The sequence below is a fragment of the Anastrepha ludens genome, chromosome 2, assembly GCF_028408465.1.
Source record: "Anastrepha ludens isolate Willacy chromosome 2, idAnaLude1.1, whole genome shotgun sequence".
In the NCBI taxonomy this organism is placed as follows: domain Eukaryota; kingdom Metazoa; phylum Arthropoda; class Insecta; order Diptera; family Tephritidae; genus Anastrepha; species Anastrepha ludens.
In genome coordinates this window covers 30212867-30233109 of record NC_071498.1, presented here as the reverse complement: position 1 = coordinate 30233109, position 20243 = coordinate 30212867, and the positions used below count along the sequence as shown (strand labels likewise).

The window sequence follows — 20243 nt, the reverse complement described above, 5'->3', positions numbered from 1 at the left end:
TACGTTAGCACGTAGAAGGCAAGTCTTTCCGAAGTTGCAAAGGCCTAAAACAAGTGGCGGCTGCCGAGCTAATGAGGGAGCTTCTGGGTGACTACCATTCAGGCAGCCCAGGTTCAAAGCCCACTGTGAAATGGACCATGAAGTTATGGAAATTGTTTTTATTTATTTTTTATTTCTGTTTTTTCGAGGTCTTAAGTGCAAAGCCGTAAATCAACTGACCGTTAGCAAGCAATGGAAAGGGAATTAATTGTTACGTATTTACGGTATAAACGCAAAACAAAGCATGTTAAAATTTTTTACACACATGTGTATATGTGTGTGTGTTGTATGTACATAAATGCGAAAGTATTTTCAATTCAAGCTCCAAAGCTGATAATATGAACTAATTTACTAATTAAAAAAGAGAGACTAAAAAATATATAAAAGGGGCGTACACAGTTCATTGATGTGCATGCAAGTGTGTATGTAGCCACCCTGCCGGAAATACTGGAAAGAGTTTGGAATTTGAAAAAAAAACGGAGTGTTTATTTTAAAACTTCTATGTTGGTATTGTAATACTTTAATAAAGATGAATGGTCTTTTCGTGACACCACTGCTACAACCAGAGGCCAGAGAAAGTCTGCTTGTTATCTCACGGTAATGAACGTCGTTAAAGGTAACAGCATTGCCAGTCGTATTCTTGATTAAGAATACTCCAAACACTCCGCTATCATAAAATGGGTAACGAGCCGTGGATTCTCAGCCGCCGAATTCGGCAAAACGGTTTGTTGGCAATGATGACAAATTACCAGGTTTGGCCTTCAGCAATGGTGAAAAACGAAATTGAGCGAGTAACTTTGGCCGCCATATCAACGGGTACCCTTTCTCGTTCAATCAGACTTGGACGGTGGCGTAGTAATATGAGCTATTTTTTTTCTTATCTCACCCAATCAGCCCACTCTTAGTTTTTCATAAATGACTCCGGTTACATCAGCCCATTAGCTGATTGCTACAAATTAGCTGAGAGCCAGTTAATGGTCTGATATTGGCCACACCTTCCACATTTTTTTCACCATGCATGGTTGGTATTGTCTTCAAGTGAGAAATGCGTCTCTTCAATCAAGATGATTTTCTTCGTAAAGTTTTTCTACTAGTATATTCTTCCATTTTTTTTATTCACCTACCTTGCTTTTGCTTAACACCCAGGACATTGTTTTTCGCTTTTATAGGTGGTTTCAAATTAATCTTGTAAGCAGGTAGAAGCAGATCCAATCAATACTACGATTTCGTCAATTGTGGACCACTTCGCTACTCATCTGTCTTCGTAACTAATAAGTAAATGCCATCAGTCTCGTTTTTTTTTCTCGTAAATCTTCTGATGCAGTATTTCCCTGGCTCGATTCATGTCATGAAACAGGAATGCCCTCAGGGAAAATCTTTATATTGATCTCACCGCTTCCTTACATGGACAGGGGAGGGAAAACGAATTGGTAATAATTCTGCTCTGCTTAAATTCATGCCCGCCCATAAGTATGCAGGAAGTTGCGTTTTTATTCATCATTTCATTTGCCGAGCAAGTCGTCGGGGCACTTACGAAATGGTAAACTCAAAGCGTACATTGCGTGCACACTACAGGCATGATGACTGTGCCTGTGTCGATTCTCGTTCGCAAGGGAGTCGGTTCTACGTTACTACAACGACCCGAATTTATATCCGTATGCTGCTACTACAAAAATAACAACAAGCTCTTCCAATAAGAGCGACTCCATGAATCAGCAAGCCACAAGGCTCAATATCCAAGCCACAAGGCTCTTGATCCAATAACAAACTGTATGAGATAAAGGGTTTTCCTATAAGAGGTGTTATTTTGATATTAAAAAATGCTATTTTTTAATATAAATGATCCGATGTTTATTTCATTATAAAGAGGATGGTATGCCGTTAATAGTGGAAAATAACATCAGGCAAATTACCACCACGACCACGCTTACAGGATAATATCCTATTCATGAAATTTTCCATAACCGAATTGCACAGTGGCTGCCCTATGTCCTCGATAGCCTCACGAATTCCATCTTTGAGGTCTTGAATCGACCCTGGGCTGTTGGCGTATACCTTCTTTTTCACGTGGCCCCAAAGTAAAAGTCACAAGGTGTTAAATCACAAGATCTCTGTGGCCAATTGTGATCACCTCTTCGAGAGATAACACGGTCCGGAAACTCAAATAAATAAACACGTAAAGGAGTTCATCCTCAAGCTCCATTCCCGGTGTCCTCGTTTACCCCGCTCTCCTTAACCTAAACCGGTTTTAAATCCACTAGAAGCACACCAGTGGTACTAGTGGGTTTCCTTGCATGACATATGCCTTAGTGGGTATGTGTGTCTATGTGTGCGTGTGTTGCTGTACAAAATTAGCAGTAAGCCAGCATCAATGATGGTATTCAAATTGTGTTCGTCTACAATGGTTTTGTGTGTTGCTTGATTTTGTTGACCTGTCGATTTGTTGATGCAACATCATTAGCGTCACGAGAGTTTTCGATGGCGTGATTTTAAACGCCCCTCATTTAGTTTGAAATGTGATTTGGTGAATAGCGGAAGCTGGCTGAGGACAAATTAACGTTGAGCGATGCAACCATACTCGTATTTAAATGTAATCATTACCTAAATTTCATAATTACTTTTATGTAATTGAAAATGAATAATGAAAATTTTCTTGAATTTTTCACAGAATGGCTCTGTTGTCATGTTTGGACGCGTGGCCTCATACAGATTTGTGGATTCGCCCACCGATGGACGTTACAACTTGGCATTGTCACAGTCACAATTGGACTCAGCGTGCCTGTACGAAAGGTAAACAAACGCAAAATTTATTTCAGCCTACAACTTTTAACAATATTTGTTAGATGTTTTGAAAAAATGCATTATTGATGTTTAATGTTGTGTGTATTACTGAAACATTTAATGAACTTTGCTACAAACCCTATGAATCATCGCTTTAATCGCTTTTTGTTTTGTATGTTTTTTGATGTTGTAAAATTTCCTCGTATACCATTTTTTTATTAACTTATTTGTGTTACCCTTTAAAATATTTTATTCATTTATTTGATTTTTTCATTATCTTATTTTTGTTTTAATTATTGTTTGTTTTCCTAAATAAACATCTCTACGTTCGTGCACATTCTCCTTAATCGCAACTTACACATCCCAAATCATTTTGAAAACTTAATTAACATAACACAAACACAACCAAACGTACGCGTATAAAAAACAAAAAATCGATCGCACGAATCTATTGCTGCCGGGCCATGTACAACAATTTCATTTGCCTTGCCAGCCGCTCGCCAACTTCGCCCGGCTCATGGAACGACGAAGATGGCGCATTGAATTCTGTAAGTTTGCAATATTCGAATAGTGAAATAAAACTAATTTTTCAAAATTTTAGGTACAAAAGAACGAAAGTGGAGGCAACAGCAACAATAGTGGAAATAGCGGTGGTGGTGGTGCAAATGTCGCCGAGCATACGTTGGGCTTGCGCGATCAAGATGAGGCCAAAATGCGTTATGGTGACCATCACAGCCACGCCGGCAGCACAGCCTTTGATGGTCAAAGTATTGAGGGTAACTTGGAAAATGAAACCAAGTCCATTTCAAGCTTAAAATCTGGCGGCTCGAATAGCCAGGAGAGGTAATTTAATGCTACTATTTTCATGTTTTCAATATCGTTAAAAAAAATTTCAATGGTTTTTTTTTCCAAACTTTGGAACAGCTGGCAAAAACGGAATTGTAGTAAAGCACTAATGCTTAATTCTACAAGAAAAAAAAAAAAACAAAAAAAATGTTACCACAAACATCGGCTTTAATGCGTTTTATACAAATCTTTGCACACGAAACAATTTTTTTTTTGTTGTTTTTAATTTGTATCAACTAAATTTCGTTTAACTTACATACTTTTGTGTTGCCATAATCGATTGAGTTGTGTTTTCTTTTTTCGCCAACTTTTACATCATTTGTGCAGTTTCTATTGCATTGAAGTGCTAAATCCACATTTGTTTCGTATCCATAGTTTTAATAATAAAATCTCATTTGACTCATTTGTAACATCTGCAACATTTCGCCTTAAATCTTATGCCAATTACTCTCTTTTCCATTTCCACAGATCGCCGAAAATTACGAGCGCCTCGGAGAATCAAGGACAGGAAGCAATTTTGCCTGCCGTCTTGGAATTTCCTGAGACACATCAGGAACTATTCCTTAGACACATTATAACGGAGCTGGATGTGAATGCGCCGCACTTTAAATTGGCGCCGGTGTACTCACTATATTTGTGTGCCAGGTAAAAAAAAGTGTAAAAAATGCCAATTTGCTCGCATGGTCTGCCATATTTTTATTGCAACTGCCGAAGAATTGTATATATGTATGTATGAATTTTAAATGCACATAAAAAAACCTCGTTGTGTGGCGCATTTAATCTCCTATGTGTGCTTGCAACTTAACACTTGCGCAAATTTACTAATTAGATTACAAATTGATTTTGTTGTAATATAGTTTATGAATTAAATTTATTTGTTACGTATTCTTCCTCTTTGTGCGCGAATTTTCAAAAATTAAAACCTTTCACTCGAAAGTATTGCACTCAGTGAAGAAATTGAATGCTCCCATGCACTCTTTTTAATATACGGATCGAGAGAGAGATCAATAATATTGTACATATACAACACAGGGTCCGGCACTCGAAGTATAACCAATTAAGAAGGCCATAAATTTAGTTTGGAAAATTACTTTTATTCAATTCAAAGTAGAAAAAGTGTGAAAATAATACAAAATTAAGAATCAATTTACTTTTGCTCGATATGACCACCTTTTGCCTTGACTATGAACTTGAGATGGTCCAAAAACGAATCGCACGCTGTCCGAATGTGACTTGCACGTATTTTGGCCCCTTCGCGGACAATAGATTTTTGAATCTTTTAGCTCGGACCTTCCTCCCCAAAATGACTCAAAGCGAATAATCCATCGGATTCACGTCTGGTGAATTTGAGAGCCATTGTGTGGACATTATGAAGTTCGGAACGTTGTTTTTTAGCCATTCTTGGTTCACTTGAGCTTTGTGAGACGGTGCCGAGTCCTGTTGAAACGTCCATGGTTTGCCACCGAAATATTTGTCTGCCCACGGTTGAAAAGCAATATCCAGAATACTTTCCCGATAATATTTCGCATTTACCTTGACGCCAGGATCGATGAATGAGAGCGCCCATCTGCGGTTACCGCGGCACAAACCATCATCTGTGGCGGGTGCTGCCTTCTGGTGTCCAATCGATAACTCAAATTCTCGTATAAACGGTCGGTCAAATAAACCCCTCACGAATAGCTCAATTTTCTCGTCAGAAAACACAATGCTCGGAAATCGACCTCTCTCGGCCAAGCGAAACAATTCCTTCGCTCTCTCAAGTCTGACTTGTTGCTGCTTTGGTGTGTGATCATGCGCCAGTTGGATCTTGCAAGGCTTGACTTGGAGATCATTTTTCAGTATGCGGCGGATGCTACGGTCAGACATTTTCAGTTCTTTCGCCGTTTGATTGGCACTCGTCAGGGATTTTGCTCAAGTCGCTTCTTCACTTTTTGAACCATTTCACGTGACTTTGCAGTCTTTTGATGACCACCTCCATGACGTTTCGCGATGCTACCAGTATCATTGTAACGAGTAATGGTGCGTCAAACAAAAACTTTATTTACTTGAAGGTGCTCGGGTTCACGAACAATCGCTGGTTGGCTTTTTTTTCAGCCAAATATAATGAAATTCACTTTTACGTTTGAAATCCATTACTGATTTTCTTTTTTCGCGTTTACTCTCGGAGAAATGCTTCCGCGCGTTTGTAATTACTACTCCAGACTGTCACTTAGCCAACTAATAGGCAGCTGATGAACGTGCGGGAGCGGCCTGAAGTTGGTTACAGTTCGAGTGCCGGACCATGTGTATTAGGTTGGGAAATAAGTTCGTAGCGTTTTTACCGAAGACTTTTATTTCAACAAAAAACAGTAATTATATCAATAAGTTATTCAATTATATATTCGTTTTACAACCTTTTCCCACCTCTCAACGAATTTGTTGATGTCGTTCCTCCAAAAATCGCCTAGTGTGGTGTCAAAGAAGTTGTTGAGCCAGTTTTCCTCTTTGCTATCGAAGGGAACGCCTTTCATATGGTTTTACCGGGAGCGGAAAAGATGATAATCGGCCGGTGAAAGGTCCGGAGAATATGGCGGATGCTGAAGGACTTGTGCAACATAGGGCCTGGCATTGTCGTGAAGAAGTATGGTTTGACCATGTCGACAAGATCTTTTCAGTCCTATAGCCTCATTCACGCGGTTTAGCTGAACAATGCAAAGCTCCTTGTTGACCGTGGCATTCTTTTCGAGCATTTCCCAGTGCATCATGCCAGTCCTCATAAACACACTTCTTTGTATGAAGATCCGGCTTGGCACTTGGCTCTATCGTATGTCTTGGAGTCACCCTCCTATCTTTGGTTCATATTGATGTATAGGCACCATTTTTCATCTTCCGTGACAATTCGATAAAAAAAACGATGTTTATAAACGCGCGTTGCTTGATGGCGGGCCAGATGCTGAGAAGCAATTTGAAGGTGACTTTTTTTTGTTTTTTTCGTTGAGCTCATGAGGCACCCAGGTTCCCAATTTTTCGGTAAATGCCATTGAATGAAGAAGATTGATAATCGTTTTATGATAGAAATATCAGCCGAGAGAACTTTAAGGTTGGGGTTTTCAATGCAGAATAGATTAAAAGAAGCTATTAAGTTCGGCTAGGTAAGTAGGTTATTATGTAGGCTAGGAGTAGGAGCTAATTCCATCTCATCATCCGCCAAACGGCTACTACTAAATGTTGGCACTTATATAACTACCGCCCAGTGCCGGTCAAGACTCTTATCAATATCGACAGTAGCGACTTCGTTGGTCTAAGCAGCTCGGTGGACCGTGGGCGGGTCCTGCAAATTTATACGAATACCTACGCCAAAATATTTTCGATAATAATTTACTTTAAAGCTCGGCCATACACTTGTTATATGCCTATATACACATACCTACATATTTTTCACATAATTCATACTCCCGTTTTCTTTTTTTTCTAGATATCGTGCATCTACTCACTACCGTCCGGAACTACAACCCACTGAACGTGCCCACAAATTAACAATATTTCTACATCATGTGGCGAATTTGATTTACACAGTTGTACAGGAACAATATTCTGATCCACGCATTTTGGCCTTTTGGATGGCTAACAGCTCAGAGTTCCTACACTTCCTAAAATCGGATCGTCACATAAGCGCTTTTAGCGTGCAAGCTCAGGAGGTGCTTGCTGAAAGTGTCCAAACTGCATTTCGTAATTTGGTGAACTGCTTTCGCATGGAATTGTCACAGACCTTGAATCAGTTCCTCTCCGAAACCATTGACCATGACTCTGCTGCCGGACTGGTGCTGACCGTACTTGGTTCGGCAATGGCATTGCTGCGTCGTTGTCGCGTAAATGCAGCGCTAACCATCCAACTATTTAGCCAACTATTCCATTACATTAATGTAATTTGCTTTAATACGGTGAGCAGAGAATGTTTGTTGATCCCATTTTTATTTTTATTATAAAAAAAAGTGTTTTTTAATTTGATTTATATGGCTATGTTGCACCAAAGTAAGTGATGAGTAATGCATTTTCACATTCCATTTCGTTTCCAGATTGTGGCTAACTCTCACATGTGCACGGCAGAATGGGGCAAAGTAATGTCCGAGCGCCTGCAATTGCTGGAGTTGTGGGCCGAGCGTCAAGGACTTGAACTAGCAGCCGATTGCCATTTGGCAAAAATAAACCAGTGTGCGCAATTTCTGCAAGCGCCCAAGTCATCTGTGGAAGAGATACAACAGCTGGCTTGCTCTTGCTTCCGTTTGAACTCATTGCAAATGGCCGCATTGCTACAGCAAGAGAAAATACCGCGAAATCTGGTGGACACTGCAATAAGGATGGCCGAGTCGGTCGCAGATGAACTTACGCGTTCCGATGGTCGGGAAGTACGTTTGGAAGAATTACCAGAATTGCATTTAGCTTTGCTGTTGCCCGACGACGGGTTTAGTTGTGACGTTGTGCGCGGTATACCGTCCGGTTTGGTAGATTTTCTGAATCCACTTCAACAACAAGGCATGTGCCGCCTGGCTGCGCAGCCAACATCCATTGGGCTATGGACCGTTTACATGCACCAATTCAATGTAAGTGCTTAGCACAATAACCAAGTAAGATTACGACATATTGATTGAATATACTTATATACTTTTAGGCGCGGTCATCCAGCGCTATGTCCAACAAACTACCGCAACCCGAGGTCCAGGTAATCAAGTTGCATAAGAATGCAAATGGTATGGGTCTGTCCATTGTTGCAGCTAAAGGCGCAGGCCAGGAACGCTTAGGCATCTACATAAAGAGCGTCGTGCCTGGCGGTGCCGCTGATGCAGATGGTCGTCTGCAAGCTGGCGATCAGCTGTTGCGCGTTGACGGTCAGAGCCTGATTGGCATAACCCAAGAAAAGTAAGGAAATGCATTTGGCTGTGTGCGAAATGTTCTAAATCTCACATATTTCCAGAGCGGCAGACTATCTTGTGCGCACCGGCCCGATAGTAACTTTGGAGGTGGCAAAGCAAGGAGCTATTTATCATGGCTTAGCGACCTTATTGCAACAACCAAGTCCAGTCATAGCACGTGGTATGTCATAGCTGTGTATAACTGTATCTAAATCTATGTATTTATAAGTATGTATGTGCTAAGAGTATACAAATCTACGTCTATTTGTAACTTTGACGTATCGAAGTCGATTGAAATTTCACTGTTTAGTTAACTATAAGCACACGCTAGTATGAAAACTCGTGCGATTTTGTAATAACGTAACTAAATAACTCAATGAATGCTAATCGCTTTTTTACTAAACTCCTCCCTTACATGCTGCCACTTAACAAACAAATTTTACAATCCAACAAAATTATTACAATACATAATAAATTTCGCCATTTGGGTTTACTAAACCAAAAATAGAATCGGACTCTATAGCGACGCCATCGGCGGCATACCACGATCAGCGTCGTCACTCGATGTACAGCAATCGTTACTTTGCTTCGGTTTCTGATGATAGCCTAAATCGTAGCCGACGTGAGTCCTTAATTTGTATGCGTTCATCATCTCCGCCTGTGCGCCGTTTGAGTGCGTCCTCGTTGCAGGAAGAGCTTTGTGCCAGGGGGCATCAGCTGCACATCGATCCGCGTTATCGTGACACACGTCCCATAGCACGTTCAGTTAGCAGTCTTTATCTATCTAACGAAGCTAATCTCAATAACATCCAGAACAACAATAACTACTATCACAATAGTCCGGTGCGTCAGCGCACTAACAGTACCTTAAATACCAGCACACCACCTCCTTCGATATACATTGAAGAGTATATGGACCCTGACCCTGATCCAACGAACTCGACACAGAAACGCGCGTCTAACGACTCATTCACAAACTTGTCTTATACTGAGGCACATCAACCCCTCAATGAAGATGGCATAGCTTCGGTTGCCGAATCGGATGATATCCCATTTATAGATGATGGTTCACCGACAGAAGATGTAAAAACCTATGTTCCGACGCATCAAGAACCTGCTCAATCCCAACTTGTGCAGCGCATAGAGCGTGTAGCGAAGCCCTCATCTGGTATTATAAGTAGTGCACGCCGTAATGCGCCTGGGTATCGCAAAACCGTAAGTTTTGATTTGGAAGAAACGAAAGCACGCAGACGTGACAGCATTTCGTTAGACCGTGGATTGGGAATCAACCGAAAATTCCACACACATGACGCCATAAGTGAATATGCTCGAGCTGGTCTCGACAGCAATAAATCGTCCGCCGAGTCTTTGGATAAAAGTGAGCGGGAACGCATTCCGTTGATACAAAAGATAAGGCGGGAATTGAATTCCAACCGTTCGACTTCTGGAAGCGCCGCAACCAGCAACACCTCTGGCAGTGGCACGAATAGTAATCGTTCATCAAATGAGTCCATTGAGAAAATGCCATTAATAACGAAACCACTGCGCGATTTATATATAAATACTACAATGCCAATGACAACAACGACTATAACACGGCCAAAGCGTGAACTAAACGCAATTCGTGCCACCTCTGGCGGCGGTCTCAGCGGTAACCAACAGCAGCGTACGAATCCAAGCAAAAGGTCTGCCCCTACACAAAACCCCAGCAATCTTGTAAATATCACGAGCACTTCTGTTTCAAAGTCTGTTTTCACCACCCGCACTTCTGTCACTCCCTCCAATGTAAGAGCAGGAGGAAATCTACCAGCAGCAGCAACAACCAACACAGTTGTTACCATTAAAGTTCCTAGTGTATATGAAATCGAAAGTTCCTCTGAAACTGTCCATAACTACTGTCCAGAGCGTTCACTTAGCCATGCAAATATACATTTTCCACGCTGCTCAGATAATGACGATGTAGATTCAACCCCATCCTTAACCTGCCATTCCCACACAACTAAACTTACGCTCTCACAAGGTCACAAGGATACACAGAAAGAAGATGTTAGTCAGGTGCACCATTTCGTTACACCTTTCGGGGAGGGCAAAGTACGTGAAATGGCTGAATTTTTTGAGCGACATAAAACTTTTGATGCAAGTGGACGGCGCAAAGAATCCGTGCCCGGGATGTCAAACACTTTTTCGAAATCGACGTCATATTTATACCCCACAAGCGATGGGGCATTGCCACGCAAAAAAAAGAATCTCACAGAGCAGGAGCAGTTGGAGATTTTGCAGCAGCTAAAAGAATGGAGCTTACATGGCAGTACTGGCAAAGATTTTCAAATAAATTTGCAGGATAATAATTTTCAAAACTCTTTAGAAAACGAAACCAAACAACGAATTGATAAATCAACTGAAATTAATACTCAACACTACGCCAAATCGATTGCCCCGTCAAATGTAGCTGCCGCACACGCTTTACTAACACCTGAATCAGAACTATCTGTCAGCACCACCATTACCTGTGATTGTCCTTGTTGTGCCAATTGTAAGCAAACAATTGTTACTAATATCTCAGACATCGACGAAACCATCCCAGAAAATGCCAAATCATCAATAGGCCCTTCGACCCCTTCATTCAAATGCTATGACAGTTGCCCTGAAGTGGAGAAGAGTCGGTTAAAACGGCAACGTAGCGTAATGTCCACCGCAAAGGGAAACACTGTGCGCACAGTTAAACGTAACCAAAAACAACAACGCAGTTCTGATGGATCCACAAAGCTTTCTCTAACGCTGGCCATGAAAGGTGGTGACAATACCACTACTGCTTCAACGAGCTCTGCTGCTACACGACATCCACGGTGTCCGCACTTAACTGCGCCAAATAACGACTCACCAGAACATTACAGTGATGGTGGCGCAAATGAAAGCTGACGACTTAGCGGATAAAGGTTGTGACAATGATGTGATAAAAAGTAGAGTACACTTTCCTTCGTACCTCAGGGGTGCCCATCTATATGAGTTTCCCCATAATGTGGTAAATTTTGTAAATCTAAATGGTCCATGGGACTCCTTTAACTCATTGAGTGCCAACAACAGGCGGCACAAGGAACTGCTTTGCTTATAAAACCATTGCTAAGCTTATTTGTAGTTTTATTACGGTTTCTCCTCAAGCAAAAACATCGTTTTTTATTGCCTTAACCTTCATATTATAAGTTTTAAGGAATTTTTAAAATATTTTTTTTTTAAATACCGGTAATTTTATTAGTTAATTCCTAACAACATTGGCACACGCTGAATATGTACAAGGGGTGCTTCAGAGTAAAAGAAAACTTTTACTTTTTTTTTTGACAAAGCTAACTTTTTTAATTCTAAATAGCCCCTTGCCTACTCAGCAGTGCTTTGTGCGATCTCGAAGCATTTCGCCTGAGTGCAGTAGATTATCAGCGCAACCCTTTTGAAACTTCTACGTCCATGACGCTCGTGCCTTTCATTGGTTAAAAAATTAAAAGTCACTCGTTGCCAAATCTGGCGTTTACTAAGAGTGGCTGAAAGTTACAATGCCAGTTTTATTGAAAAATCTGTCTGGTTACACGTTTCGAACGACTTGTACCCGACGCTTGAAAGCATATTGAATTGTAAGCAATTTTTTATCGATCGTTGTTGTTAATAAAGCAGCGTAGACCTTCCCCATAGTTGTATATTACAAGAAATGCTGCCGAAGTGACAGTCCTTGTCCGGATATAAATGCGAGTCGTTCCGGTTAAGTAAAATCGATTGCCGTGGGAACGGTTTGATCGATCGATCGTTGGTCAACCTGCTGCACACATTTTTCGTGAGCCCAACTGGTCGATCTTCTTCTTCTTCTTGATTGGCGTGATAACCGCTTACTCGATTTTGGTCGAATTTAACAAAGCGCACCAGTCGTTTCTTTCTCGTGTTAACCTACGCCAGTTGGACACACCAAATGAAGCCAGGTACTTCTGCACCTGATCTTTCCAACGCAGAGGAGGTCCTCTTCTTCCTCTGCTACCCCAGCAGGTACCGCATTGAATACTTTCAGAACCAGATCGTTTGTATCCACTCGGACGACATGACCCAGCCAACGAGGCCACTGGATCTTGATTCGCTGCGCTATGTTTACGTTGTCGTAAAGCTCATACAGCTCATTGTTCCATCGCCTGCGATATTCGCCGTGACTAACGTGTAAAGATCTAAAAGTCTTACGCAGAATCTTTCTCTGAAACACTCCAAAGCACGCCTCATTGGATGTTGTCATGGTCGAAGCTTCTGCGCCATACGTTAGGACGAGTATGATGAGAGCCTTGTAGAGTGTTAGCTTTGTTCGTCGAACGAGGACTTTAGTACTCAATTGCCTACTTAGTCCAAAGTAGCACTGGTTGGAAAGTGAGATTTTCCGTTGGATTTTAAGGCTGACATTGCTATCGGTTTTAATGCTGGTTCCTAAATAAATGAAGTCTCTTTCAACCTCGAAATCATAACTGTCAATAGTGACGTGGGCGCCGATACGCGAGTGCACCGACTGTTTGTTTGATGGCAGAAGGTACTTCGTTTTGTCCTCGTACACCGCATGATCCATTCGCTTTGCCTTTTTATCCAGTTTGGAGAAGGTAGAACTAACAGCACGGTTGTTAAGACCGATGATGTCAATATCGTTGCAACTGTACGCGATTAAGTTCTGCGTCTCGTACGATGCTCTCCAACATCGGGTTAAAGAAGTCACACGACAGCGAGTCACCCTGTCTGAAACCTCGTTTGGTATCAAATGGCTCGGAAAGGTCCTTCCCAATTCTGGTATTGAATAACGTCTTTTAGCATAGCCGTTTTAGTTTTGCGGGGACACCAAATTCAGACATCGCGGCACATAGGCAACTCCTTTTCGTGCTGCCGAATGCAGCTTTGAAGTCGACAAAAAGATGGTGTGTGCTGCATCTCTTTTCATGGATATTTGCCCAGACTTGACGTATTGTGAATCTCTGGTCGATTTTATATATTCCAGGTCTAAAGCCACACTGATAAGGTCCAATCACTTGGTTGATGGTGGGCCTCAGCCCTTCACACAATACGCTCGCTATAACCTTCTAGGCGATATTTAGCAAAAAAATTCCCGCGGTAATTAGCACAGATTGCAGGATCACTCTTCTTATGGATTGGGTGGCAATAAATTTGTGTTTTCAAGATGCTCAATTCTAAATCCATTAATCGCGAATTTCGGTTATCCAATAGCTAAGTTCTCAGGACCTCGCTTTTGTACCGATCGATGGCAAGTGACTGTCAAAAGATAGTCTCACTAAAGAAGCTAATTTTTTGTTTACCTAATATATTTTCTCTGAACGCGCCTTGTGCTGAAATAAAAAGGTGCTGAGTGTAATAAATCGAATATTTTTAATTGAAGTTTGGCAACCCTTTCCTAGTCTACCTTAAAATAGATAATTTTTAGTACATAATTTTTAATTTCGTAATAATATTCGCTATTTGGACAAAACTTGATTGATTGATGAACTTGAATGGCACAACGTTGAAACAAAACAACACTGGACTGGATTGCCTTACAAAAAATGATTTTCTCTTCAAAATATGTTTGCATTCTTTCTCATGATTTACTTGTTCCCGTTGTGCTGTGTCGTTATTTTTTATTTAATGTTTGCAAATTATCATTTATATGCACATACATACCCACACACATACATACAGGGTCTTTCAGGTTCGAGTTTATTTTTTGGTAGTATTTTGTTTTGACACCTGTCACTACGCGATAGCGTCTCTTTTTTTTATCTACAAAATCTAAAATTTACTATAATTGGTACGATTTCCTAAAATTCTAAACATTTTCGGTCGTACAGAATCGTCATACAGAACTCAGAATAAAAAGTGAATTGAAAAATTTGGGCATACCATCCATTGAAAGTATCGCTGCTGAAAGGTGGGGAATCTTTATGCTACAACAACAAGCACAAACAGCAGTGAGTGATATATATAAATGAGATTATAGATTGTATATTTTCCCGTAGAGGACGAACCTCGAGGAAAAAAGTTCGGCCGACGAAATAAATGTGTGGCTCTGATGAAGGCAAACATTTACGAAGACCTACGAAAGTAACCATAGCTAGTGGATTGGGCTTGAATGCAGTGGCAGTATTGCGAATAATGCGGAATGATTTAGAAATCTGCTCGATTTTGAATGAAAGTCAGAAAGAAGCCCGAGTTAGTTTTGCTCAGTATTTCCTAAGAAGATTCGAAAACGGAAAGTCTAGCAATTTTAAGTAATCGTAACAGGTGACGAAGCTTGGTTTATCTCTTTGGCTGAACCAGAAGAAGAAAATCCATCTGTTAAAGCTTGGTAACAAAAGTCAGCAACGAAAGTGATGATCTGTCGATCCCACGACAGTCGGTTCTAACGGAACGAGGCGGATTTATGTCCTGCCGAGAACTGTCACTACAGCTGCATTCCCCGTACATGTATGGGAAATGTTTATGCTGCTACAACAACAACATGATCTCGGTTCACTTCACCAAAGCAGAAATCGCAGCTTTTATTCCCCTAAATACTTTAACTGCCAAATGGTAAATATACTGCAAATTGCTTAGCAAAACTATGCTCAAATTTTTTTCGGAATTGAAAAAAATAGAACAGAGGCGTTACTTTTCACAGCTCGATAATGCGCCAGCTCATACTGCTCAGATGACAAGTAACTTTATTTCGCCTTTAAATTCGTCAGCGGCCAAATTCGCCGGATCTGGCAAGATGTAATTTCTGGTTACTTCCATAAATGAAGAAAAATTTGAGGAGAAAATACCTCGGTAACAATGCACAGATAATTAAAGTGGTTAGTGTATATTAGTTGCAATTTGTTAAAAAACTACAAAAACGTGAATTAGAGGTCAGTATCCACAATGGGCGCCGTAACCAAATGAGCTGGTGCGTAACTACCGATCAGAAGTGCGTAGGCTCGAATCTCCAAGCATGAAACGGCCAAAAAGGAAAGTTTTTTCTAATAGCGGTCGCCCCTCGGCAGGCAATGACAAACCTCCGAGTGTATTTCTGTAATGAAAAAGCTCCTCATAAAAATATCTGCCATTCGGAGTCAGCTTGAAACTGTAGGTCCCTCCAATTGTGGAACAACATCAAGACACACACCACAAATAGGAGGAGGAGCTCGGCCAAGCACCCAAAAAGGGTGTACGCGCCAATTATATATACAGTCTGTGTCAGAAAAAGAGAACCGTTTTTTTTTCTTGTAACTTCAAGATATATTTCGTTCTGCTTTTGGCGGCGTAATAGTCCCACTCAAAGGCTACGACGCCAGTGCTAACTCAGGTTAGTGTCGTTCGAAACTTTCCAATAAACGCAACCAAACAAAAATGAGTGAGAAGTACGCGAAGCGTTTCGAGGCGGTATTTTTATGTACGCATTCGAAAGGGCCGAAATTCTCTTACGCCTCGGCTGCAAAAGTGATTAAAAAATCAAAAAAGTTTGTTGTGATGTGGAATCAGTGGTGTAAAGTGTACAAAAATGTTGACGACTTTTCCGAGCGCGGGTTGAAGCAAGTGACAACAAAAAAGCAGGATAAAGTGATCGTCCAGCTTTTTAAGCGGGCCCCGTCTTTGGTACTACGCCAAGCACGATCAATTCTTGCTACAAAGGGAATAGATGTGAGTATCAATATCATCGAACGTCGACTAAAGGAGGCGAACATATCCTACCGTTCCACATCATCAAACCAGTGCTCTCAGAAAAACACATTCAGAAAAACGAAACAAGAAAACGGCGTCACAGTATTGGAAGGGCCTTCCCAGTCCCCAGATGCCAACTCTATTGAAAATGTGTGGAGAACTATGAAAATGCATCTTGCCGGAAAGTCAGTCCATGATTTAAAGCAACTCGTGCGTCAAGTTCGCAAAATCTGGTCCTCTTTGTCGACGAGCTACGCAGAAAAGCTGGTTCAAAGCATGAAGAAGATGCCGGGCCATACTCGACAGCAATGGAGACTGCACGGCTTTTTGAGTAATTGCGACTCGGACTTTTGTACATACTTTCAGTAAAAATATTTTAAATATATATCTTTTATACTTCATGAATAATCGTGGTTCCATTTTTTGACACAGACTGCCTATTTACAAGTGGATGAAATAAATAGTGATTCTGTGTAAAATATTAAAAATAATGAAGATTCAAACTAACAAATTAAAAATATTTTTGTATGTTTTCCCCCATACAACTTACCGAACTTTTGTTAGTCGCCTCGTATGAAGTATGCACGCGGGGTACATTTGGAACATATGATTTATTTTTCATAAATTTTGCACGCTGCTACACATGTCAATAAAAAAAGTTAATCAATTATTTTACATTTATTATTTAATTTGAATTTAGAAAATAAAAGCGAACTCGAAAGACCCTGTATTGAGTAATTTCACATAATGCTCATCTTTGTAATGGCACTTAGATGTATTTGTAGAATATAATTACACACATATCGCGCTTGCGAAATTTTTGTATACCTTCTAAAAATGTCTAAAAGCTAATTCATTTTTCGTTTCCTTTTCATATTTAACATTCATCTATAACAACAACATTCACATAACACAAAACCTTATGCACCATAAAAAATTCGTAACTTTTAACCGGTTGTTTAATGATTGTGTTCCGAAATGCATGGCATCATGGCGTATTTGCCTTCGACACATTGTGATTGTCTGCTTGGAATGTGATTTATGAATGGTCGCTGTCGTCATCGTCATCGTATTCGTACTCGTGTACCACCTCCTTCATGTCATCGCAGGTAATCGCCGCATGTCTGAGCGTGATCTTACACGAATGGGCGTTCAAGATTCGAAAAACGTTGGCCCCCTAATAACTAATAACCATTTGTCAAATAGTAAATCGGTACCTGCACTGCATCATCACACCGGAAGCGGTACTATTTGTAAGTTACAATTAACACATACACAACCTTTAATGGTTACATAAATAGCGTTGCCAATTTAACATAATTTTCTTTTTATTTTTCACTTTACTAGTTTTGGATTTTAACATAAGACGACAACTAAAAGTGTGTGTTTTGTTTTTTTCTTTCTCTCGCCTTTAGCCATGAACGCTTCGAAATCACGCAGCACTCACAGCCTTGTCACCAATACCAATACCAGCAGCAGTATCACTGGCGGTGTTAACAGCCTAAACAACAACGAGCAGGGCTTCTATCAGAACCTAAGCGTTTACCGTGCACAAAATCAAAGCCAGCCGATTTTAGCCGAAAGGTAGGATTAAAATTAAATTCATTCCCAAGGCAGCCAGTTCTACGTTACCAGAATGTCTCGGATTTTTCCCGACCAAGGGCTGCCGCCCCAGTAAACTAGCTCTGTCTAGTGAACCGTTTATCACATTAAAACTAAATTGTGCGTTAATGGCATTGATGGCCTGTGCGCCAAAGTAAACGATTACCTCGCCTGTCTTTCTCGCTTTTTCCCGGCATGGAATCTACAACTTTCCTTCACTAAGCTCACGGTGACCCTCTTTGACCACCTAGACAAAGGCGGTCAAACTACAGCTCAAGGTCAAAGTTGACGACACACCAACACCGACTGTAAGCAACCCCAAAATTTTGGGAGTAACCTTCAACAGTTTGCTCTCTTTTTTGCGCACAAAACCGCAATTGCTACTAAAGTCCGAACCCGCAACAAGGTCCTCAAATCGCTAGCCGGCAGTATTTGCGGCAAGAGCAAAGAAATTTTGATGTTGCCATTCAAAGCAGAGGTGGTGTCCTCTCCCCTCTCCTCTGGATTTTGGCGGTAAACTCGCTATTGCTGACCCTGAAGAGAGGAGGTTGCCACGTCACTGCATACGCAGATGGCCTAGCAATTGCTGTTAAAGGCAGATATCCTAGCACCCTCATGGACATTCTGCGGTCTAACATGGCCACGCTTAGGAGCTGGACTGAGAGTAGGGGACTCGCTATAAATCCCGCAAAAACTGAAATAATTCTCTTCACAAGGAAACATAGGCTTCCTATAATCTCCCTGCTGATCTTCAAGGGTGTGGAGATTCCTTTAAGAGAGAATGTCAAGTACTTAGGACTCATATTAGATAGGAAACTCACATGGAAACCTAATATTGAGGAAAGAGTAAAAAAGGCCAACGTTGCATTATATACTTGCAAAAGAGCGGTCGGTATTAAATGGGGGTTAACACCTCGCGTTACTCATTGGCTATATACTTCGGTAGTTAGACCAATCTTAATATATGGAATACTTGTATGGTGGCCATCTACTCTAAAGGCGAGTTACGCTAAAATCATGAGTAAGGTCCAAAGAACAGCTCTTTTATGCATCTCTGGTGCTTTAAGGGCTACTCCAAACAAAGCGCTAGAAGTGCTAATCAATTTACCTGCACTAAATCTCGTAGGGAAAAACGTGGCAGCCGCCTCGACGTTTAGACTCAAAAGTATGGCGCTATGGAAAGAACGGCGGTTTGGACACGCCTGTATTTTGCACACTCTGAACAGTCTCAAACAAGAAATAGACTATTCTACTCCTAGACTTACCTTCGACAAGCTCTTCAAGACAAGTATACCGTCAAGAAGGGAGTGGCAAACACCAAGGCCATGGAGAAGAGGGAAATTAAATTTTTATACAGATGGCTCCAAGCTAGACGATAAAGTTGGCTATGGAGTATTTTCGAAAGAATTAGGACTGGAACTATCCGTTCGACTACCAGACTACATCATTTTTTCTTCCACTTTAAAAAAAAAGGCGTGAGAATTGTAAATTTCCAATCATTTAAGAAAGTGCCCGTAGATAAAGATTTATTAAAAATAATCTCTTGAGGAATTGCCAACGCTGCACAATTCTTAAACAACCTCAATTCTTATACCTCATCAACTGAGACGTAATTTGCAGACATGAGGGTGCAAATTAGTTAGCACTTGGGCAGGTGTACTTGCAAATTTATCATCCAACATCATCGAAGCAGGTCGAAATCGAACTCGACTTTTTAGATTTTACAAAATTCCAAAATGACTTCGGATTAGCTGTGATGTTCCGCTCAGCATTACGTTTACAGTTTTTAAAAATCAGATTATCTAAGAACTTAAATTTCTTTTGAAAATGCTTGTATTTAAAAACAAAAATTACTGATTACTTGTTGCTTTAAATTTCTTGAGGTATTAATTTTTAAGATTTTTCTATTTTATGATTTGCTTATTATGCCAACGGGTATTTTATTTTTTCGTCAGCACTCATAACGCTCCTTCCATCTATGTTCTTCTTCTTCTTAATTGGCGCGATAACCGCTTACGCGATTTTGGCCGAGTTTATTAAAGCGTGCCAGTCGTTTCTTTCTCGTGCTAACCGGCGCCAGTTGGGCACACCAAATGAAGCCAAGTTCTTCTCCATCAGATCTTTCCAACGCAGCTGACTTCCTTTTTCTCTGCTACCATCATAGAATACTTGGTACCGCATAGATAACTTTTAGCACCGGAACCATTGTATTCATTCAAACGACATGGCCCAGCCAACGAAGTCGCTGGATCTTTTTTCGATGTGCTATGTCTATGTCGTCGTAAAACTCATACAGCTCATTGTTTCATCGTCTGCGATATTCGCCAGGTCCAAAAATCTTACGCAGAATATTTCTCTCAAACACTCCAAGCGTCGCTTCATCGGATGTTGTCATCGTCCACCCTT

The 20243-nt window shown here is 40.8% G+C and overlaps 2 protein-coding genes across 5 annotated transcripts in view; both read left to right on the top strand.

Annotated features, from left to right (window-relative positions):
• The window catches only part of LOC128867410 (afadin), a 115881-nt gene that overhangs the window by 85849 nt on the left and 9789 nt on the right, over positions 1-20243 (top strand). For 3 of the 4 annotated variants that reach the window (XM_054108607.1, XM_054108597.1, XM_054108615.1), the window contains 10 exons: positions 2708-2829; positions 3314-3368; positions 3422-3663; positions 4135-4311; positions 7121-7586; positions 7722-8246; positions 8315-8562; positions 8618-8736; positions 17345-17488; positions 17651-17819. In XM_054108607.1, coding sequence (XP_053964582.1) covers positions 2708-2829; positions 3314-3368; positions 3422-3663; positions 4135-4311; positions 7121-7586; positions 7722-8246; positions 8315-8562; positions 8618-8736; positions 17345-17488; positions 17651-17819 — 2267 coding nt within the window. The remainder of the gene's footprint in view (positions 1-2707; positions 2830-3313; positions 3369-3421; positions 3664-4134; positions 4312-7120; positions 7587-7721; positions 8247-8314; positions 8563-8617; positions 8737-17344; positions 17489-17650; positions 17820-20243) is intronic. The other variant, XM_054108622.1, reaches the window with a different exon arrangement.
• LOC128867433 (uncharacterized) lies at positions 8747-11725 on the top strand. The gene is made up of 2 exons (XM_054108634.1): positions 8747-10863; positions 10921-11725. The coding sequence occupies exons 1-2, from the start codon at positions 9120-9122 to the stop codon at positions 11472-11474; spliced, it is 2298 nt and encodes a 765-aa protein (XP_053964609.1). The 5' UTR covers positions 8747-9119; the 3' UTR covers positions 11475-11725.

Excerpts from the sequence above, each read along its gene's own strand:
- LOC128867433 (XM_054108634.1), top strand. The coding sequence starts at position 9,120 with ATGTACAGCAATCGTTACTTTGCTTCGGTTTCTGATGATAGCCTAAAT. Across the intron at positions 10,864-10,920 it reads AGAATGGAGCTTACATGGCA|AAAACGAAACCAAACAACGA; the intron begins GTACTGGCAAAG and ends AAAACTCTTTAG.